Source organism: Heterocephalus glaber, unplaced genomic scaffold (genome assembly GCF_053883595.1).
Source record: "Heterocephalus glaber isolate CG9 unplaced genomic scaffold, H.glaber_assembly_v1.0 deba00001743, whole genome shotgun sequence".
NCBI classification, from domain to species: Eukaryota; Metazoa; Chordata; class Mammalia; order Rodentia; family Bathyergidae; genus Heterocephalus; species Heterocephalus glaber.
In genome coordinates, this window is record NW_028258449.1 from 146,083 (window position 1) to 169,600 (window position 23,518).

The 23,518-nt window shown below is 52.2% G+C and overlaps 1 protein-coding gene across 7 annotated transcripts in view; it reads right to left on the reverse strand.

The window, feature by feature from the left end:
• Positions 1-14,751, reverse strand: part of Cflar (CASP8 and FADD like apoptosis regulator) — a 31,742-nt gene extending 16,991 nt beyond the window's left edge. Inside the window, exons 1-3 of one of the 7 annotated variants that reach the window (XM_004871632.4) lie at positions 14,663-14,750; positions 2,901-3,284; positions 1,368-1,467 (exon numbers count right to left, since the gene is read on the reverse strand). In XM_004871632.4, the coding sequence (XP_004871689.1) occupies positions 1,368-1,467; positions 2,901-3,187 (387 nt within the window). In that variant the 5' untranslated portion in view covers positions 3,188-3,284; positions 14,663-14,750. Of the gene's footprint in view, positions 1-1,367; positions 1,468-2,900; positions 3,371-3,686; positions 4,765-4,790; positions 7,014-7,035; positions 7,661-13,883; positions 14,045-14,662 lie in introns of those variants that run through there. The other 6 variants (XM_021249782.2, XM_004871634.3, XM_087200353.1 and 3 more) reach the window with 6 other exon arrangements.
• Positions 14,752-23,518: the final 8,767 nt, after the last annotated feature.

Below are 23,518 nucleotides of genomic sequence, written 5' to 3' on the forward strand. Positions count from 1 at the left end.
CCTGCAGGGTCCAACCCAGACGCCTCTTCCCTGAGCACATTACCCTCCTGGACCTTACTCAGGAAAGAGGGGGTAAGGCCCTTGTCACCAGCCAGGCTGGGGAGAGACGGGGCTACTGTGTGTCGTCAGGTGTCCCATGAGAGATCACTTCTAAAAGGCCAGACTGGTGTTGTACTGAAAACTCTGAGGGCTTCCCCAGAAAAGGGAAGAGAAGGTAGTTGGGAGAAAGGACTTCAGAGAAAAATCCTAGTTCTACATTTGTAAACTTCTCAAACTCTTTTAATCAGTGCTGGACATTCCATCTCACTGTGACTCAGGATGGTGGAGAGTAAGATTTAAGGTTCTGCTCCAGATCCACACTGGGCCACAGGGGCCTTTGAAACTGCGTCTCAGAAATAGCCACGTCTTTGGGTTCTATTCCCTTTGTGTTTAACATCTGGTCACTGAAGTGCTATCTTTATTTTTTTAAAAACAAAACATAATTAACTTTATACAAATGATGAGGGAGAAGCTGATTAGCAGAGATCAACAAATGAGCCCTGTTTTCATTTCCTTTCTCCTTTGCATTTGACACAGGAGCAGGCACCCCACATTTCCAGATTCCAGAAATAAATTACACTACGAGCTGGAGGAGATTCTGGAGCCAGGATCCTTCGTGGCAGGCTGGCCCCAGGCGTGCCAGCCCTCACGTCCGAGCTGCGGACTTTCTTGCCCCTTCCTGCAGTGCTGTGGGGCCAAGTGGAATGTGAGTCCCCTCCCAGCCTCGGCCTCATCCCCGAGACCATCTTCCTCCTTGCGCTCCAGCCCACAGCTGTTCTGAGCCACTTCCCGAGCGTCAGTCACAGTACCTGGTGACCCAGCTGACCTGGTGTTCCCTGAGGAGAAACGCAAGAGCCTGCCCAGCCTATCCCTGCTCAGCACAAGCAGAGTACTGCCTGGCCCTGCCAGAGGTCCACCGAGCCTGCAATGGCTTAAGAAAGGACAGCCAGATGTGGCGGCACATGCTTGTAATCCCAGCACTCAGAAAGCTGAAGCAGGAGGACTGCCAAGGCCAGCATGAACTATACAGTGAGTCCCTGCCTCAAAAACAACAAAAAAAGGGGCCCGGGATTTAGCTCAGTGGTTTCACCGCCTGCTGCGCAAGCACAAGGACCCAACTTTGATCCCTGGTACCAAAAAAAAAAAAAAAAAAGGAGGACAAAGTCTAAGAATAAAAGGAACACTAAGGCTACACCGGGAAACCACATCACCCGATCTCTTCCCACTTCTCTTGCCACAAATGCTACTACGAAAAACCAGGGCAGATGTCTGACCCGGAGCAGCACACTTCTGACGGGCCTCTGGAAACCGAACAGGAGAAAGCGCACCTTATCCTTGGCTGTCTTGCCTGTGTAGTCCCTCATGAGGAAAGTCAGTGCAGACACGTCAGACTTGTCCAGATCCTCACCGATCTCCATCATCAGCACCCTGGGAGCGAACAGACCCTTCAGGAAGCTCAGGCACCAGGAGCCCACAGCCTGCACATGTGTCCCCTCCGACACCGGAAGTCCTGGCCACCAGCAAGAGACCTCACAGGGACCCCAGCGGGAGACACACCCCCCACCCCCGTCTCCCAGCCTGGGGCCTGGAAAGGACTCAGGACAGAAGCTCCCTTCCCCCGAGTTACACGAGGACCCAAGGACTGAGTCAAAAAACAGAACTGGAATTGTCGGGGCCTCATCCTCTTGGGGACCTGGGGACCGCACTTTGGGTCCCAAGACTGTAAAGCAAAGAAGCCCCTAGAACTTCGCTCCCAACCCAAGTCCTGGTCTGGATGCCCTCCCAACTGGCCCCTCTGCCACACCCAAGGGGACGCCAGGCTCAGCACCATTACCACGGCTGCGCTGAGAAGGCCACTCTCCAGAGGGTGCTCAGATTCTCAGGGATGGGAATCGCTCGAGCTGCCCTACACTTCACAAACCCCTGCTCGGCCGATGGCAGCGTGGACCACAGAGGACATGGGACAGAGAGCTCCCGCCTGGCCTCCAAACAGGGATGGTGACTCCGTGGGACGGTGACTGGCCCGTGGGAGCTGGCAGGCATCCTGGAGTGCATCAGAGTGACGCACAGTGGGCTCCCAGCAACCTTGTTCTGTGCCCCAAGGGGGACAGCTGGAGGCTGAGGTCAGCGAGGGCACAGGTGGTCCAGGTGATGGGGGCCCCGGATCCTCACTCTGCAGGGCCCTTGGTCTCAGGCTGGCCCCTATAACATACCACCCCACACCCAAGACAGATAGAAAAGGGGCAGGTGCCTGGAGAGAAGGAAAGAGCAGCGGGAACAGGTCTCCTCCTGTCCCAACCCGGCTCTGTAGGACAGCATGTGAGGGCAGGAACAGCAACACTGCAGGGCCCTGGAACCGAGCGGGGCTGAGGGGAAGAGGAGTGGGCAACTGAGGAACCTACCCCGCTGCACTAGCTCGGCTCAGGGTGTGGAGTTTTACAAAAACAGGAAGATGCTGTCAGACTTCCTTCCTCGGTGCTAGGAACTGACAGTGACTGACACCACCGAGAATGAGCCGGCAAATCTCAGTGGCCACGCTGTTGGGGGCTGCAAGAAGTTCTGCTCTCAGCTGTTGCTATCTTTCTTCCTTTCCTGTCATTCTGTCCTTGCAACAAACACATACCGTCTGTCCCTTCCACTTTCACTAATGATCCAAGCAAGGGTGGCCTAAGAATTGAAGCCTGCCACACCAGGAATCCCAGCACTTGGGAGCCTGAGGCAGGAGGATCTGGAGTTGGAGGTCAACCTGGATATTAGCGGCAGCTGGGCCGGAGAAGAGGAAGCAGTGAGGCTGCTCTCCTGCTGCTCTAGAGCCCGGCCCACCCGCCTCCCTGCCTATCTCTCAGGGATGCTGGTGTCACCTGTAGTCAGACACGAGGCCAGGGTGCCTGCGCAGGTGGTCCTCCAGGGCCGCCCGGTCCATCCTCAGCACCCGCTTGAGCAGGTCGAAGCGCCGCACCCTGTAGAGCAGCTCCGCCAGGCCCAGGGAGGACAGCTGGCCTCTCTCACTCATTGTGGCCAGCAGGTCCCGGGCATCGTGGGATGCCAAGTCCTCAGCAACATCGCGGCACAGGAAGGCCAGCAGCTCCTTCTCCTCCTCGTCCAGCGCCTCCTCCACCCTGTGGATGAGCTCAGTGGACAGTGCCATGGCCAGGGCGGTGGGCAGTGGGCTCCTGGCCCTCAGCAGCAGCCCAGGAAAGTGCCAGCTCCATCTGTGCAGCCCCACTTCATGGCACTCAGGTCCTCTGGGGAGAGCGCACAGCAGCGGGGAGTTAGTCCTCCTGTCCAGTGGCCTCTGCTGGGACGCAGGCTCCCTTCCTTGACACTCGAACTAGAGATCAGAGGACGCCTCAGTGACCAAGCCCCACCAGACTGAAGCAAACCAGAAGGGACTGAGCAGAAATGAAAGCAGGGACAGCTCCTGGACAAAAGCCCCACGGGGCGTAGAGCAGGGTGGGGAAATCACGGAGACCATGTCATGGTCATGACCTCGGGGGAGGAAGAGGAAAACCCAGTGACTCAGCCGCCACAGAGACCTGAGAAACAGTGTCTCGGGTCTTGGGGACACCCACGAACAGCCGCTGAGGGGCAAGGGCTGTCCTTCCCTCCCTCTCAGCCCTTCCAGAGGTTCCCCACTGCAACCTCACCTACACCAGCCCCTCCACAGCCTCCTCAAGACCAGAGTCCTGTCTGCTTTGCAGTACTGGGGATACATCCTGGGGACCTTTCCACTGCGCTACATCCCCAGCCCTTTTTACTCTGAAGGTCTTGGTAAGTTCTCCAGGCTGGGCTCAAACTTGGCTTCTTCCTGCCTCAGCCTCCCGAGTAGCTGGGGCATCAGTCACCACACCAGGCCTCCTTGTCAGGTTCTGATCAGGTCCCAGCCCCTGAGCCCTGATGATGCTAGCACACCCTGCTGCGAGGCCACAGCGGCCATGGAGGCCTCACGGTGTGGTGTCAGTGGAGGGTCCAGAGGCCTGGGCTGACCTTGTCTGTCCCGCTGGGTGGTGAGGGGACTCTACCCATTTTCCTTGGACATTTAAATTGCCAGTGACGGCCACGTCTGTCTCCCAGCTAGAATCTATACGGAAGCAGCTTTGTGCTCTGGGCTTCTCTGTTCCCGAGACAAAATTCCGATCACAGCACCGTCTCAGAAGCTCGTGGAGGCGAGCGCAGCCCGGCTGCAACGCTCTGCTCTGTGTGCGCAGAGGGACGGCCGTGCCCAGCACGGGGAGGCGGCGCCCTTCCGCGGGCTGCTGGGAACTGGAGAAGCGCATCTGCCAAAGAGGTCATGCAGCCAACGCAAAGAAGCCGGCACTCTGACTGCTTCCTTCCTCCCCTGAAGGCTGGACACGAACCAACAATCCACACTCTCTCCAGGGTCGGAGCATTAACCGACAGACACCACGACAGCTCCTCGAACTCGGCCCACGCGCCCGTCCTCTCCACACTGAGCAGCACCATCCACCTTGTAAGGTGCGCGCGCGGGCTGGGGGCGCAGGCCGCACCCCGCGCTCGAGGCCTGCGCAGCCAGCCGGGCAACACAGCCTGACCCGCCTCAAAGAACAAAGCGAAACAAAAATGCCCGTGCTAGATGAGAGGAAAACAACAGAAAAGGCCGTCACACACTCGAAGGGCTGTGACTAGGCGGGAATCACTGAAATTTCACTTGCTGAGCTCCGCGGCTCCACCCCCCACCCCACCCCCCGTCTGTCTGCAGGGCGGACACGGAGGAACCAGACAGCGCCAACCTGCGCCTCCACCGGAGCCCCGAGGGAGGCGAGCGTCAGGCGCACACCAAGGCTGCGGTGACCCGGCCTCCCAGGACCGCAGGCCCGCGGGGAGCGGAGCAAGGGGCGCTGAACTCAGCCGCTAGGCTCTACAGGGGCTTGCCGTGGGGAGGCGGAGCCTCCTGGGAGGGGAGGGGCCTGTCGTTGGGAGGCGGTCGAGGGGTGTGGCCAGAGTATCTGCCTCCCTCCTCTCCGGATCCTCCTCTCTCCACGCTGCCGGGCTGCCCCGGGAGAGCAGGTGTCCGGGCCTCCGCCCTCCCGCCAGGCCCTTGGAGCCTAAAAACCTAAACCAAATTAAACCTCTCCTCCTTAGGTTGCGGTCGTGGGGAACCATGTGCCAGCAGGGAGGAAAGCACTAAGATCCTCTGAGGCCACCGGGAGGGCGGGGTGCCGCCCGAGTCCGGGGGTGCCAGGGAGAAAGCACGGTGTGAGTCCGCCAGGCTGCTCAGAAGGGCATGCGATTCAAAACTTGCCAACTGTTTATTTCTGGAATTTTCACGTCATTTTCAGATCATGGCTGCCCATGCCAATGGAAACTGCAGAACGCAAAACTTCAGATGAAGGCCAGCAACCTCACATCACATGCACCGTTCAATGAAATCGGACAATCGGCCAGAGAGGAACCTTAGAGGTTTGCGGACTGAAAGACTGCTCTCTGTCGCTCCCACACGCAGCCTTTATCAGCTCACTTAGCAAGTACTGAATAAAAGAAATACAGGTGTGAAGAAGACTGGTGCCATAGAGGAAGTGCGGCATCACATCTGAAAAGCTTTTAGAAGCGGACAGCGGCCCATGCCCATCATCCGAGTGCTCTGGGAGGCGGAGGCAGAAGCGTCACAAGTTCAGGGCCAGTCTGTGTAACCTAATGCCTTAATGAGACCCTGTCTCAAAACATAAAAAGAGCTGGGGATATAGCTCAGTGCAAAGGCCCTGGGCTTGAGCCCCAGTACTGGGAAAATAAATAAAACAGCATAAAATGCTTTCCGAGCTTCCTTGGTGTGTGCAGATGAACCTCAGAACAAGAAAACCTAAGAGCTTCCCTAAGCCATGTGCGAAGGGTCAGCTTGTGTCTCACCTTACAGCTCAGGGACAGGCCAGGCTCCGGGGCTGTGGAAGGGGCTTTGGCCTGCTCGAAGGTCATGCTGCCACACACCCCACTTCACTCCCTTCTTCCAGTCACCTGCTGTCCCGACAGGGCCAGAGGCCAAGGCACCCTGGGAGCCCAGTCCTGGCTCCTACACCAGCCCCTGCCTGGCCAGTGCCCCTGTTTTGTTTTTCCCACTGTTCTGAGCTGCTTCTCCCCACAGGACAAACCAGGACTGCGTGTCTCCTAGGGTTTTCCAGGTGCCCCTTGTCCTCTGGTGTGTTCTGATCCAGTTATGGTCTCCCCCCTTTTCAATATGCACATAAGTCCTCACCATGCACAACCTGTCTCTAATGTCATGAAGGAGCAGCTAAGGCCTAGCACGGTTTTGGTTTCATTTCTCTGGGAGAAATCATGGGCTGGAGCCAAGGGCAGTCTCAGCGCCAGCAAGGCCTCTGTGAGTTGCAGCTGAGCTTCCAGGGCCAACTGGAAGGGATGGGAGTCCTGGAGACAGAAGCACAGTTTTCAGCGAAAACAAACCTGAGGCAGGAGCTTACACAGCCCAGGGGAGGGTGGGAGACTCAGCCCTGCCCCGCGCCTGGCCAGGTGCTGAGCTGGATCACGTTGTCACCAGAGCCCAGGTGGGCCCTCCCAGCCCCAGACGCTCTGTCCTACATCACCACTCACTTCCTCTGCTGCTTTGGAGCTGACCACACTTCTGAACGGAGGCAGCAGATGGTGCCAGGCCTTGGACAGAGGGTCCCAGGCACCAGGGGACCCAGGGCTCTTCCTGAGGGGGACCCAGTCAGCGCTGGTACCAGGATCAGCTGGCCCTTTCCTCTGCTTCTCTGCAGGCCCAGCCCAGGCAAAGCGTCCACCCGCGGGTGGGTGGCAGAGAGGCCAGCACCCACACCGTGGAGCACTGTGCAGCCTGAGAGGGGACCCAGAGTCCGCAGGGAGCACAAGCCCAGCACGCACTCTGTGGCCTGCTCAAGCCCCCGCCATGCAGAGGGGAAGGTCGGGAGACCCTGCCTCTGGCCACAAGCCAGCGGAGCCTGTGCTAAGTGAAACAAGCCAGACACATGAAATGTGGCAGGACCTGATTTACATGTGAGATCTTACCAAAAAATGTCAGACATCCAGAGACACAGAATCAACAGGTTAGCAGCATTACAGGGCCCAGGTGGGAGGAGATGAGGAGACGCAGCCAGAGGATGCAGAGCAGCAAATATGCAGCAAGAACACGTGAGAACACCACACAGCTCGGGGCCTGGGGCACATGTGTCGAACTTGGGACTTCTGTAAAGTGAAAAGCAGAGCTGCTCTTGCCAGAGCCGTCGCTGTGCAGGCAGGGACACACATCCCAGGGCACTGCTGGACACGCTATTTGTTTTGTTCTGTTTTGTTTTGAGACATGGTCTCACTATGTAGCCCAGGCTGGTCTCAAACTGATGGCGATCCTCCTGCCTCAGCCTCCTGAGTGCTGAGATCACAGGCGTGCACCACCACTCCCAGCTTCTGGGGTACACTCTAAACACCACGCCCAATGGGAATTTTTTTTTTTTTGGTACCGGGGATCAAACTCGGGTCCTTGAGATTATGCAGCAGGCAGCAAAACTGCTGAGCTAAATCCCCGGCCCCCATTTTTAAATAAATAACAAAACGAAGTCTTCCTTCACCAGCCTGGTCCTCTATCTGTTCATCTGTCCCTCCTGGACTCTCCTCCCGCTGGCCCCACTCTTCCCACCCTCTCACCCCTGCACCCTGCACCCCTCACTCCTGAACCCTGCACCCCTCACCCCTGAACCCTGCACCCTCTCACCCCTGCACCCCTGAACCCTGCACCACTGCACCTTGCACCCCAGAACCCTGCACCACTGCACCCTGCACCCCTGAACCCTGCACCCCTCACCCCTGAACCCTGCACCCTCTCACCCCTGCACCCTGCACCCCTGAACCCTGCACCCCTGCACTGGCTCCTGGAAGGCCCCAGCTTCTGGCCATTCACCAGATGCCCCCGGCCTTCCTGTCCTGGCCTCTGAGCTCAGTCTCCTCACAGCTTCCTCTCTCAGGCTGAGCCTTCTGAAGCTGGAGCTCAGGCTTGGAGCTGTGACTCAAACTGCCAGTGGCTTCACATATGCACTGCAGGCCCAGCTCCCATGCCTGCTGTCAGCTCTGTTAACAGGGCGCACAAATCTCAGCGAGTTCTCTACCTGGTGTGATCTGCCTGGCGACACCCCACAGTGACGTTGTCCACACCACCCCTGTGTCCTCCCCTGCTCCTCCACACAGGCCTCTAGAGAGCAGAGTGTGGTGAACACCATCACACTGGGCTCCTGCCCTCGGGGGCATAGTGACCAGCAGGGTGGGTGACGCAACACTCTCTGTCCTCCACAGGTCTGGCTCCAGCAGAGTGACTGCAGGAGGGGAGTGTGCTGCTTCAGTAGCCAGCAGGTCGGCGGGGGAAGACGGCCAGAGCCTGCCCAGCCAGCCGCAGACCACACATGCAAACCAGACATGCAGGTCTCTGGTAAGCCCCATGACAGTGACATGCATGAGCAGAGTCACCAGAAGTTTCTAGAAGGATGAAAGAGGAGGGGTGCCCAGCCCCTGGCAAAATACCCTGGCCACAGCAGGGTGATCTGTATGCTCATTCTGAACACAGCAGAATGCGGAGCCCAGCGCTGGGCAGCGCCTCAACCCGGAAGTTGACACACACAAGCCAGACAGACCGGCAGCAAAGCACAGCCTCCCCAGAGCCAGGAACCCTGACCCCTGCAAAACAACAACTCAGTGAGGATAAAAGGAAAGAGATCTCCGGGAATCAAGAAAGAGCCCACAGGAAACTGCAAACCAGAGGAAGTGGAGAAATGGAGCATGAAAGAGATGCAAGAATGACGCAGTGTGGAAGCTCACCCCACTGCGGGGGCCCAGCCTGCCCCGGAAAGCCCCGGAAAGCCCGTGGGTATTGCTCACTGCAAACAGGGAGGGATTTTACTCCAACATGACTCCTCCACATAGCAGGCCAGACTTGGAGAAGAAGATCCATGTAGCGCCTGCCACATTTGAAGGTATTTGATCGGGAGCCATTCGGGGAAGGGTTAATTGTTTAAGACTGAGCCACAGAAAAATGACAGAAGAGACACTACCTCACAGTGACAGCTGGGAGTCAGACAGGGTGAGGACTCGATGTGGACCCTGAGACATCTGAGCTCAGTCCTGGAAGGACGCCCTGGGGCCCTGCCCTCCTGGTGAGAAACCAGGCCCAGCTTGGAGGGGCTGGGTCTGAAAGTGCTGGCACCAAGTGCAGGGCTCTGCTTGGACCCCCAGCCCCAGGGCCCTGTGCCCATCACAGAGCTGCGTGTCTGTCTGCGCCCTCAGCTGCCAGCCTGAGCAGGGCTTTGCCTCAGCTTGGGCAGTTGCTATAGGCTGGGGGGCACAGACAGAGGGGCTCTGAGCAGGGAGCAGCTCACAAAGCCACGGCCAAGAAGCTAGGCAGAGAAGCTGTGCCTCTGCACCCACTGAGGGAGGCGGGGACAGGGAGTGGCTCTGGAGTGAACCGTCCTTGGGCAGAAACCTTGCACCCAGCACAGCCCAGCAGGAAAGGCGGCAGGACGCCATTCACACTCACAAACCAGGTCTCTGCAGTGACTCACGGTCCTGCCCCATATCCAGCATCACGTTAAATGGAGAAAAGGTGAACACTTCCCCTCCAAAATCAGGAACAAGACAAGGCTCTGCACTAGGACCGCTGCTATTCAATACAGTACTCTAAATATCAACCAGAACCATCAGGCAAGAGAAAGAAACAAAAGGAGTACATATAAGAAAGGAAGAAGCATGGGCTGGAGGAGATTTAGCTCAGTGGTGCCGCTGCCTGCCTCGCAAGTGCAAGGTCCCCGAGTTCTATCCCCGGTACCAAAAAAAAAAAAAAAAAAAAAACAAGAAAGGAAGAAGCAGACTATTCTTATTTGCAAAACACACAACACTTTACATAAAAGACCCAAAAGCTTCCACCAAAAGTCTCTTAGAACTAATAAATTCAGCAAGGTAGTAGGATACAGATCAACACACAAAAATCAATAGCATTCCTATAAACCAATAATAAACTCACTGAGAAAGAAATTAGGAAAACAATACCAGTCAATAGCATCAAGAAAAATTATGATGAATGTTATCATTATGTATGTCTAAAATGTACCAATAAATGTTTTATTTTGTTTTGTTTCCCTCAGTACCGGGGATTGAACTCAGGACCTTGCGCTTGAGAGGCAGGCGTGGCACTGCTGAGCTACATCCCAGCCCTATCAATAAATGTTTTGAAAAAAAAATGGCCATACTTCCAAAACTGATATGCAACTTTAATGCAATCCCAATCAAAATACCAGTAGCTCGGGCTGGGGATTTAGCTCAGTGGTTCTGACGCCTGCCTCACAAAAGCAAGGTCCCAAGTTTGATCCCCAGTACCAAAAAAAAAAAAAAACCAAATAGCTTGGTTCACAGAACTGGAGAAAACAGTCCTAAAATTCATATAGAACCGAAAGAGACCCAGAATAGCAAAAGCAATCCAAGAGCAAAGCAGGAGACAACACAATACTAAACAATCAAGTTATAGTACAAAGCCACAGTGATAAAAACAGCATGGCACTGCCATAAAAACAAATATCAACAATATCAGGAGTCAAATGGATTAAATCAAAAAGCTTCTGCACAGCAAAAGAAATAATGTAGTGGCGAGACAACTTACAGAATGGGAAAATTTTTGTCAGCTCTGCTTAGAGGACTAATATGTAAAATACATTTCTTAAAATTCATAAAATTAGACCCCCACCAAAAAAATAAAAGATCCAATCAAAAAATGAGCAACTGAAATGAATAGACACTTGTCAGAAAAAGAAGTACAAATAGCCAATAAATACACAAAAAAATGTTCAGCCTCCCTGGCCATGAGACAAATCCAAGTTAAAACAACATTGAGTGCACACCAAGAGAAACCACCAACAGAGTGGAGACAGAAACCAAAAAGTAGGAAAAAATTTTTACCAGCTGTTCATCAGACAAAGGACTACTGTCTAGAATATATAAAGAACTTAAAAAAATCAGACCTCCCAAATATAAAGACCCAATTCAAAAATGGGCATCTGAAATGAACAGACACTTCTCAGATAAAGAAGTAAAAATGGCAAGTAAATATATGAAAAAATGTTCAGGGCCAGGGATTTAGCTCAGTTGTTCTGTCGCCTGCCTTGCGAGCGCAAGGACTGGAGTTTGATCCCCGGTACCAAAAAAAAAAAATGTTCAACATCATTGGTCATTTGAGAAATGCAAACTAAAACAACACTCAGATTCCATTTCACTCCAGAAAGAATGACTATTATCAAGAAATCAACCAATAAAAAATGCCGGCGGGGCTGTGGGAAAAGAGGAACCCTGCTCCACTACTGGTGGGAGTGTAGACTGGTACAACCACTGTGGAAATCAGTGTGGAGATTCCTCAAAAAGCTAAAACCAGAGGTTCCATTTCACGTAGCTATTCCCTTTCTTGGTATCTTCCCCAAAGAATTAAATGCATCTTACCTCAGCAATATATGCACACCCATGTTTATAGCAGCACAGTCTGAAATAGCTAAATCTTGGAAACAGCCCTAATGCCCATCAACTGACGAGTGGATAAAGAAGATGTGGGGTTTTTTTTTAATACAATGGAGTACTACTCTGCCATAAAGAAGGATGAGCCTCAGACATTTATAGCTAAATGGATGCACCTTGAGACCAAACTCTTAAGTGAAATGAACCAGACACAGATGTTTAAATACCACATTGTTTCTCTGGTGTGAGAAACTGAAACTGGAAATAAGGACTGAAATGTATAATAGAGATTGGGAAATGGGAAGAAAGTGTTCAAATGGGAAGGGGAACAATGGAGGGAGGAGGGAGAAAGGAAGGGACAAGAAAAAAAGGGAAAATGGAAACAAAGCTTTGTACATACAGAGGAGAGGGGGCTTGAAGGGAGGGGAGAATGAGAAAAACAGGGCCGGATACACCATGTACAATGCAAATTCCCTATGATGAGTGTTATCCTTATGTAGGCCTAGAATGTACCAATAAAGGTTTTGCTATTAAGAAAAGCACTGAGATTCCACTTCTCTCCAGAAAGCAGTTGTCATGGTGTGTCTGGATGTCCCCAAATCCTCATGTGCTCAAACTGGGGCTTTTCAGAGCTGGCTGGATCTAGGGTATGTGATACTAGGGTTAAGGGTGTGTGGTGCTAAATCAGTTCACTGATTGCCATTAGCATGGTGCTGGGTGCAGCTCAATGGATTTACTGAGGACAAAAGCCCCACCCTGGGTGTGGGTGGCACCACCCAAAAGGTGGTAGCCTGGGTGGGATAAAAGGGAAAGGTAGGCTGCTGCTGCTCACTGCCTCCTGCCATCATGCCATGGACTGTTTGTCCTCTGCTGTGCTGCCTGCCTTGGAGCCAGCTGACTATGGACTGAAACCTCTACACACTGTGAGCTAAATAAACCTTTCCTCCTTCAACTTATGGGCGTCAGGTATTTGGTCCCAGTGATAAGAAAAGTAACTAAGACACGTGGCTATCATCAAGAAATCAAATAAATGTTGGTGAGGCTTAGAGGAAATAGGAAGCCTTCCACATTGTTGGTGGGAGTGTAAACTGGTACAATCACTGTGGGAAACAGTGTGAAGATTCCTCAGAATCTAAAACTAGAAATTCTATTTGACCTAGCTATTCACCTACTATTGTTCCCCAAAAATCAAAGGGATGATTTTACAGTGATACATGCATATCCCTGTTCATAACAGCATAATTCATAATAGCTAAATCTTGGAAACAGTCTAAGTGTGCATCAACAGATGACTGGATACAGAAAATGTGGTGTTTATACACAACGGAGTACTACGCTGCTATAAAGAAGGATAAACTTGAGTCACTTGTAAGAAAATAGGTGAAGCTTGAGACCCTAATGTTAAGTGAATAAATCAGACACACAGGTTAAATATTGCATGTTTTCTCTTATATAGAGAGAGCAAAATAAAAGATAAATAATAGGAAACAGACCTTCTGCAAAAGGGAAGAAGACTAAAAGAAGGAAGAGGGGAGGGAAGGGAAATAAGAAGCATGGGGCTGTGTCCTGTCCACCACCAGCTCCTACAGGAGAGTGATCCTCGGGCACTGCAGACAGGGACCGACAAAGACAAATCTGAATATCCGGAGGAACCGCCATTCGCAAACTCCTCAAACGCCCCCATGTCTGAGTGCCCATCTGCTGACCTCTGCGTGCCTCGGACGCAGGACGGGCGAGCGCAGGCAGCGGGCATGGCCCGGGACGCGAGGCCCAGCAGCTGGGCAGCTCCCTCGCTCAGGGAGGCCTCCGCCCCACACCCGGCAAGGCCGCGGCCCTCCCTCGCGACCCGGTGGCTGGGCGCCACTCCTTGCTGGTTCTCAGCCCCCGAGGCCCTGCTCCTGGGAGAACGCTCCCTCCGGCCACGGCTGGGCACCGCTTGACCTCGCGGCCGAGTAGGGAGTCCTGGACGTTGCCGAGAGTCCAGACCAGGCCTCCCGCAGGGCTGTGTCCCCAGTGTGCTCGCTGGGCTCTCGGGGAACACTGTTCAACATCAGAAGTCACTCGTCATACATGCCTGTATCTGCAACTGCCCAGGAGGAGGCTGAGGCAGGAGGATCGTGTGGTTGAGGCCAGTCTGCGCAACCTGGTGAGACCTTTTTTCAAAGTAAAATTTAAAAAGCCCTGGGATGTAGCTTGACACTGACACGCCATGGATTCCACCCCCGGAGTCTCACACGCACGCGCACACACGTGCCCACACACACGCTATTTTTTCTAATTATAAAAAGCAGGAGCCACTTGCGTAGGGAAGCTGAGGACCTGGGGAAACCTAGAGAGCAGAAGTGCCCGCTTGCCCCGTAATCACCCTCCCTGGCAGTCACCTGTCCTTTAGCCCTGCTGTCTGTCCCCTCGGTGAGGTCAGCGTGCTGGACAGCGCCCGGGATCAGCTGACCCAGCCCAGGTCGAGCCTGCGCCCGGCTTGTTCGCTGAGCGACTCCCAGACTGCGCTGCTCAGCAAGACCCAGGCGGTGGGCGCTGCTCTGGCCCAGAATCCAGGACTGCACACAGACAAACCCAGTCTTGCAGACAGACGTCCTCAAAAACAACAGACGGGCAGAAATTTTCATCCAAAACGCGGAACTGGGGGTGGGGGCGCCGCCTTGATGCCAGCACTCTGGGAGGCTGAGGCAGTAGGATCGCAAGTTTAAGCCCCGCCTGGCAATTTTTTTTTGGTACCGGGGATCGAACTCGGGACCTTGCGCTGGCGAGGCAGGCGGTGGAACCACTGAGCTACATCCCCGACCCTCAGCCTGGCAACTTCGTCTTTGCGAGACCCTGTCTCAAAATGAAAAATAAAAAAGGACAGGGGTGGAGCTCAGCGAGGAGGCTTCGGGTTCAGAGAAAGGAAACGGTGGTGGGGCCGGGCCACCGTGGGGAGCAGAGACCCTGGGGAGCGAGCTTGCGTCTGGACGCCGGGACCCGCCTGCGGCCGGCCCCCTGGGAGGACCGAGTCAGCCTCGTCTAGCTGGGGCGAGCCGGTTCTGGGCGCAGGACGCGCTGCCCTCCCTAAGCGCCCGGCCCGCGCGGTGGCCCAGGTCGCCCACGGCCCAAGACCTCGGGGCCTCCGGCACGCGGCTTCAAAGGCCTGAAAATAACTCACCCCCCGGCCCCGCGCCCCGCTGGCGGCGTAGATGGAGCGCGCGTCAGGACGGGTGGGGGCAGCGGGCGACGCGACGGCCACGCACCGGAACCGGAAGCTGCAGCAGGAAGAGGGAGGGGGCCCAGATTCGTTTTCTGCTTGGTCTCGCCTGTTTCCCCTCGCGCTGTTTTCGGGGCGCTGCCTCCATTTCGCAGCTCTACCTATTTTCTTTTTAGTTTTTCTGAGACAGGGTCTCCCCTGCAGTCCAGTGGACTAGAACTCCTGGCAGTCCTCCTGCCTCGGCCTCCTGAGAGCTGGGATTACAGGCGTGTGCCACCACACCCAGCACCCACCTCTACCTTTGAGGGGTTCCCTCACTCTCAGGTTTAAGGGTTAGAATAAGGTTGTATATTCATTGCAAGATATTGAAACAAACATTTTGAAAGGTGAGAGTCAGTGCAGCCCACCGCCACAGGAGGCTGAGGGGAGAAGTCGCTGGAGCCCGGGTTTCTGGGAGCCGGGCCACGTGGGAGACCCGGCCCCAGCCCGCACAGTTCCAACTCTGGAGTCAGATGAGCACCACCCAGCTGTGGAAAGGGCTCCTGGGACCCCAGCGCCGCCCCGCGTCTCAGGCTCCGCCTCCCACTGGCTCCCACTGTTTCGAGCTGCGTGTGAGTGGAAACGCAGCGCTTCTATGTCTTCCCTTCCACCCTCCACACGGCAATCGGTGTGTTGGTTTCCGTCCTTGATTTTCGGAGCTGTCTGCTATAAAATTCTTAGAAGAAAACAGGAGAAAATCTCAGCAACCTGGGGGCAGGCAAAAAATGTCTTAGAACATGGAAAATGTACTGGCCAGAGTGGAAAACATTTGTAAGCTGGTATTCATCAAAATTTTTAAATTTAGGGCCGGGGATTTAGTTCAGTGGTTCCGCCGCCTGCCTCGAAAGCACAAGGTCTGGAGTTCAATCCCCAGTACAAAAAAAATTTCTTGGAAAGACCACTGTTAACAAAGCGAAGGCGAGTCATGTTTTCAGTACCTGTCTGGGGAGGCAAGATACAGAGAATTCTTCCAAATGGGCCCCAAGAGCAGTGACTCAAACCAAAGCTCCGAACGGGATGCAGGGTGGCCAACAAGTACACACACAGTCACTCGGCAGCATCCACAGGCCTTGCAACAAGGCCCCCATGGAGACGGATCCAAGGGTTGTGGAATGGTGCAGACACTGGGACTCCCACAGAGGCCGCAGAAGCCCTGTGCTCCTTCAAGATAAACGAAGGTGCCTTCCGCACACAGACTCGCACACTGTGTTCATGGTAGCTGTGCTCCTGGTAACCAGCATCTGGAAATCCCTGAGTCATCCATGGACAAGCCGGGAGTGGTGGTGCACCTGTAATCCCAACACTTGGGAGGCTGAGGCAGGAGGATCACTGTGAGCTCAAGGCCAGCCTGAACTACACAGGGAGACCTTGTCTCAAAGAAGCAGAATCCAAAAATCAAAACAAAATATCTGTCAAAAGGCAGATAAATCCCATGCAGCTTCGTGGTGCAACAGAATATTCATGGTAAAGGGGTAGAACTGACTGGCACCATGGATCACTCTGACATACATGGGGGCACACAGGGTGAGTCCAAGGTCCATAAAAGGGGCTGGGGCCATGGCTCAGGGGGTTTGATCCTTCTCCCTGCAAAAAAAAAAAAAAATGTACACTGTACTCATGAGCAGTCAGGGCTGAGCCAAGAGGATCGCAAGCTGGAGGCCAGCCTGAGGAACTCAGCAAGACCCTGTGTCAAAACGAAATTAAAAAGGGTTGGTGAAGCTGGGTGTGGTAGCGCACACCTGTGATCCCAGTATTTAAGAGGCTGAGGCAGAAGGATCATAGCAGTTATGAGGCCAGCCTGGGCTACATAGTGAGTTCAAGGCCAGCCTGAACTACATAGCGAGACCCTGTTTCAAAAAACCAATAATGGGGCCAGGGATTTAGCCCAGTGTTTCTGCCACCTGCCTCGAAAGCACAAGGTCCCGAGTTCGATCCCCAGTACCAATAAGTAAATAAATAAAAGGCTGGTGAATGTAGCTCAGTGAGAGAACAGTTGCCTAGCACTCGTGAGGCCCTGGGTTCAATTCTGTGCATGCATGCACATGTGTGTGGAAAAGGCAGGTGAATGGCTGTGTAAAGCAGATGTACCAGAATTTATGGATGAAATCTAGTGGTGAGAATATATGTGCTCACTGTGAAATTCTCTCCACTTTGCTTTATGCCTGGATGTTTTTACAGTACCATATTTGGGCTGTAAACATTGCACCGAGTGAAGGAATGCACACTCGGTTTATCTGTGCAGACCTGGAGTCCTCTGCACAACCCAAGACTCGGGTGTTGGGACAGCTATCCGAGTCCCTGAGCTCACACTTAGCCGTGTGCCCGGTTTACACGGATGACACAGCCGGCCCTGATGGAGGAGCGAGGCCGACAGGGCAGGTGGGCGCCCTCGCTGCAGCGCGGACGCAACCCCAGCCCCTGGGCTGCTGGCCATGCTGTTCCCCTCCAGGGTACCTTGGGCGGCGCCAACTGCCTTTGCTCAGTTTTTATTTTTATTAGTCCGTGTCTGCGGTTCACAAAGATCACACTCCCTGTGTGCAGTTCATGCCTCCATGTAACACATCTTCACGCCCTCAGCCCTCCTCCCATCTCTTGACCCTCTTCCCGGTGAGAAAGATCTCTCTCCCTGCTTTATATTGTCTATTTTTTGTTTTGCTCTTTATTTTTACTCTGGGTTTCTCATATAAGAGAAATCATGATGTTTAAGCTGTGTGTCTGGTTTATTTCACTTAACATTATGGTCTCAAGGTGCATCCATTTTCCTCCAAATGACTCAAGTTTATCCTTCTTTGTGGCAGAGTAGTGCTCCATTGTGTGTAATGCCACATTTTCTTTACCCATCCATCATTGATGGACATGCAGGCTGCTTCCAAAATCAATTATGAATTGTGCTGTTATAAACAGCAGTATGCATGGATCACTGTAATGTGAAACCTATAACTCTTTTGGGAAGATACTAGAAGGGGAATAGCTGAGTCAAATGGAATTTCTTGTTTTAGTTTTTTGAAGAATCTCCACACTGACTTTCATAGAGGTTGCACAGTTTACATTCTCAGGAACAATGTACAGGGGTTTGTTTTTCCCTGCAACCTCACTGACATCTGTTACTATCTGATTTCTTGATCATAGCCGTTCTTTCTGGAGTAAGATGGAACCTCAGTGTTATTTTGATTTGCATTTTTCTAATGGCCAAAGATAATGAGCATTTTTTTCATGTATTTATTAGCCATTTATACTTCTGAAAAATGCTGTATCTACATCAGTTGTCCATGTTTTGATTGATCCTTTTATTTTGGGGAGTCTAATTTTTTTAGTTCTTTATATATTCTAGATAGTAGTCCTCTGAGGAGTAGCTAGAAAAAAACTGTTCCCATTCTGTAGGTTGTCTCTTCACTCTGTAGGTTTCCTTTGCTATGCAGAAGCTTTTTAATTTGATGTGATCCCATTTGTTGAATCTTGGTACTATTTTCCGTGCCACCAGGGTTTGTTCAGAAAGTTCTTGCCTACACCTATGTCTTCTAGAGTTTTATCTATTTTACCTTACCTTCCAGCAGATTGTTTCTATTTTAACATTTTTTTTAAGGAGGAAAGGTTTATTTTAGCTCACAGTTTGTAGAGGTTTCAGTGCATAGTCAGCTGGCTCCAAGGCAGGGTGGCACGTGGCAGAGGAGAAACAGTCCATGGCAGGGCAGGCAGGAGGCAGCAGGCAGTAAGCAGGGAGCCTGCCTTCTTTTCCTCTTATATTCCACCCAGGATATAAGCCTGTTGGGTGGTGCCACCCACACTAAGGATGGGGTTTCCCATTACCCACAGCCAGAACTATGCTAAACCAATCAGTAGACTAGTTTAGTTATCACATACCCTTAATCCATATTCTCAGACCCTAGATCCAGTCTCCCCTGGAAAGCCCCACCTATAAGTGCATGAAGCTTCGGGGGACATCTAGATATGCGCCATAACATCTATCATTTCTGATCTGACCTTTAATTCTGGGGTATGTAGGGGCAATTTCCTGTCAAAATCTGAGGAGAAATAATCATCACCATTCAAACTCAGGACCTCAAGCTTGCCAGGCAGGCACTAAATCGCTGAGCTACATCCCCACCCCCACCATTCATTTTAATACAGTACAAGAGACCAGGCATAATGAGAGGTATAAAAAATATCATCGGAAGAAATAAAACAGCTTCTTCTTCTTCTTCTTTTTTTTTTTTTGGTACTAGGGATCGTACTCGGAACCTTGCGCTTACAAGGCAAGAGGCGGAACCACTGAGCTAAATCCCCAGCCCCATAACAGCTTCTTTTCAAGAAAGACTGATAATACCAAGACTGACAAAATAAATAGTCACAATTTTAGAACAATATTTCAGCACATTTTCCAATTACATTATTAACTTTAAAAATCAACAGAATTCCTCAACACCGGTAATAGACATATAAAAAGGGTAAGAACCTCTCAATAATTATATCTAATAATATATCTAGGAATTAACTAAGAAAATGAAGATCTTTGGAAAAAACTTCAAACCTTGAATACGAAAGGAAATAGAAGGCCAGGATGTAGCTCGGTACATAGCACCTGCCTGGCAAGCGTGAGGTCCTGAGTTCGATCCCCAGTACCAAAATAAAAGGGAAATAGAAAATGTTTTTAACAAAGGCATTTGGAAAGAAGTGACAGGAAAACAAAGAAAAATGGAAACATATTTTTTTAAATAAGGAGGGGGGAGGATGTGTTGAAGGGGGGAATAGAAAAAAAGAAGCAGCAAGGTGTATCATGTATGGGTGCAAATTCCCTATGCTGAGTGTTATCATTATGTATATCTAAAATGTACCAATAAATGTTTTTGTAAAAAATTTAAAATAAAAACAAAATGTACCAATAAATGTTTTGCTTCAAAAAATAAAAAATAAAGGCATTTGATGCAGGTGTGGTGGCACATACATGTACTCCTAGCATTCTGGGAGACTAGGGTAGGAGGATTTCAAGTTCAAGACCAGCCCAGGCAATTTAGCAACTCAGTGAAACCCTGTCTCAAAATAACAAATAAAAAAGGGCTGGGGATGTAGTTCAGTTTGAAGGCTTTAGCTTCAATCCACAAAGTAAAATAAAAGGCACTGGAGGCCATAAAATAAGAAATTTTAAAGGACTGAAATGTTACAAAGTACATTCTCCAAATACAATGGAATGAAATTAGAAAACAATAGCAGAAGAAAAATTAAAAACATGAGACTTTGGGGAGAGATTTTAGATCTAAACCACAAGAATGATTACAAGTTCTAAGTAATTAGAAAATAAAAATAAAGAGCTGGGGATGTAGCTCAGTGGTATAATGTGCCTGGGTTCGATCTCCAGGATAAAAAAAAAAGTAGATTACTCCTAAAGTCGTTGTCTATCTCTGAAAATATTTAAAATAACCTTGAGAAGAGAGAGTTTTAGAAGCCGATTACAGCGGCACATGCCTGTAACCCAGCATTCTGGAGGCTGAGGCAGGAGGCTACTCACAAGTTCAAGGCCAGCCTAGGCTACTAGGCTACATAATGAGCTCAAGGCCAGCCTAAACTACATAGCAAGAGCCTGTCTCAAAAAGAACAAAACTGAGAGAGAGAGAGAGAGAGAGAGAGAGAGAGAGAGAGAGAGAGAGAGAGAGGGAGGGAGGGAGGGAGGGAGGGAGGGAGGGGGAGGGGAGGGGAGGGAGAGGGAGAGAGAGAGAGAGATGGAGAGTGTATTAGTCTCAGTGGCCTTCTCAAGGCTAGGAGGGCTTTCTCCATGAAGAACTATGTGCATAGTACTGAACTGGACTTGGAAAAAACTCTAGTTTTATTTTATATTATCACTGATATCAAAGTAACACCGACCCAGACATTTGGGTTAAAAATCAGACTAAGGAAAAGAGTCATGCGCAAGAGGCAAGAAGCTCTCGTCTAAATGAGCTGACATTTGTGATACCTTGCTCAGAGTCCATGCTCTTCATGGAGTAAACTGGACACACGTGTGCAAACATTGCACTGCCTCTCTGGCGTGAGAAACTGAAAGTGGAAACAAGGACCAAAATGTGCAAGAGACATTGGGAAATAGGAAGAAAATGCTCAACCGGGAAGGGGACCCGGGAGGGGAGGGGAGAAGGGAGAAGAAAAGGAGAACAGAAGGAACAGAGGGGAAACAGCTTTTGTAAGCAAGGAGGGGGAAAGGGAGTTGAAGGGAGGGGAAGAAGTTAGGGAAAAAGGAACCGAGATGTACCATGTGCAGTACAAACTCCCCCCATGAGTGTGATCATTATGCACATTCAAAATGCACCAACACAATTAATTTTAAAATACTTTGGTCAGAGAAAGGCAAAGTCTACCTATGGAGGGGCCCTGGGTGCCACGCCGTCTCCGAGACTGCAGATAGCAGTCTTGGCTCGGCGCGCTGGGTGCGAAGGTTTGCCCGGGACCTAGAGCTGGACCGCCAAGGTGCTCAGGGACGCCCGTGCTGTCCTCTTCGCTGGGACCTCGCAGGTGGAGGGCACGGAGCAGACGGCTGCAGCCTCACACTCGCCAGGAAAACTGCAGAGCTCTGATTCGGGCCACAGGCGTCAGGACAAGGGCAGCGACAGAGGCTACCAGCCCCCCAGCTGGGGCTCGAGCCCTCGCTCGGAAATCAACCGTGGGACTTTCTGTGAAGACGAAGGGCTCTGAACAGCCAGAGGGGCTCTTGGGCTGACAGGGACGGAGCCATGGAAATGTAAACCACAGGGAGAAAGATGAATGCTGGGTGGGTGTTGTGAGCCCGGGGCATATTCTTCTCGGCGGCGGAAGGCTCCGGTTTGCCTGCAGGAGTGACTGCTCACGCTGCTCCTGCTGCTTCCTGTCTGAACCGCCTGTTCCCAGACCGGACCTCACTGTTCTCGCCTGTAGGCGGAGTCTCCGCCCGCTCTTTCCGAGGTTCTTCTCTGGGGGCGTGGTCTGCCAAACTGAGCCTCCAGCTTTCAGCGCTGCTGGTGGTTGAAGGAGGTGGGTTCTTGATGTTTCTCTGCAAGGTGGAATTGGGTTAGATCTGTGGTGTCAAGTACATCCTGGGGTCGTCTGGGCTGACTGAAGTGTGCAGCCGGAGAGTCACAGGAGTATTCTGTTCACTGGAGGTGCTATAACCCCAGCACTCAGGAGGCCGAGGCAGGAGGATTGCCATGGGTTGTCAGCCAGCCTGGGCTACAGAGTGAGTTCAAGGCCAGCCTAGAATATACAGTGAGACCTGAGACCGCTTGGGTCCTGTGGGATCAAATTCCTGCCGACAAATTCCTGTTGAGGAAACAGTCTGGCAGAGGATTTTCCGGGGCCATTCTGATCAGGATTTTTGAACTGGGATGAGAGGCCTCTACTGAATCTCCTTGCAGTTTTGATTTTAGTTTTGAACAGGGAGAGAGATATAGGTCTATGGATAGCCAATTTTCCCATCACCTTTTATTAAAGAGGCTGTTTTTCCTCCAGCATGTATTTTTGGCTCCTTTGTCAAAGATCAGATAGTTGAATGTGCTGGGGTTGTTTCTGTGTCCTCTATTCTGTTCTACATGTCTGTTTCTGTGCCAGTACCATGCTGGGTTTTTGTTTGGTTTGTTTGGTTTTTGAGACAGCATCTTGCTATGTAGTTCAGGCTGGCCTTGAACTCACTGTGTAGCCCAGAATGGCCTCAAGCTGGAGGGAATTCTCCTGCCTCAGCCTCCTGAGTGCTGGGACCACAGGCACGCGGCACCCTGCCTGCCAAGGCTGTTTTTCACACTAGCTTTGTCACATAACCGTAAGTCTGGCATTGTGAGGCCTCCTGCTTTGCTCATGTTGAGCAGGATTGCTTTGCTACCCTGGGTCTCCTCTGGTTCCATATGAATTTCAGGACTGTTTTCTCCAGTTCTAATTCCTAATCTGCTCTTGCTAAGCCTGGGCCAGTCTCAGATGCAGCCTCCAGAGCAGCAGGGACCAAGGTGCCTGTGGTGCTGGGGGCCTCTCGTCCCCCACCCCATCCTTGATCAGGGTCCCACTCTCTCCAGATTCACCGCTCACCTCCACTTGCCCTTCTCAGGCTCTGTGGGCTTCAGTTTGTCTTTAAGGCCTGGATCTGCCCTTGACGCTCTTCTGTCAGCTTGCGCACCCTTCCGGTTCCGCGAGGGTGCAGCATGGCTCCTTCCCTGTCTGCCCTCCCATCTCGGCCCTGCTCTCCCGAGCTCAGTCTGTAGTCCTTTCGGAGCACTGAAGGAACAGCCTAGGACGGCGTGACATGACCCAGAGGCAGCCAAGGTCGGAGGAGAGGAAAGCCCCAAGCTGCACAGCTTGGAGGGAGAAGGGAGAAGCGAGGCACATGGCCGAGTGCCCGGCCTGCCCTTGAGGTGACCTTCACTCGGCAGCTGCCTGGCAGGATCCGCTGCTCTGCACAGACAATGGCTTGGGCACCCTGGGATTTCTTCTTTCATTTTTGAACATTTGTTAGAGTAAAATGTTCGGGAAGGAAATGCTGTGCACATGCAGGCCGCTGCACACAGAGGGTCTGCCCGGCTCCCGGCCTGCGCCCCACACGGAGGCTAAGAGGGGCCAGGGCCACACTGCTGCGCTCTGATGGTGAGGCGCTGGGGAGCCGCAGTCTGCCGTTGGCACGAGAAAGGAGCACAGAAAGAGCCCCTCAGATTCACGTGTGACCTCTGCATGCTGGCTTGGGCAGGACTGGCTGGCCTCCGGGAGTCTGCACTGAGAGGTAGACACCGTAATCTGAAGAGTCTGATATAGGCCTCTGCACTGCTCCTGGCCAGATCC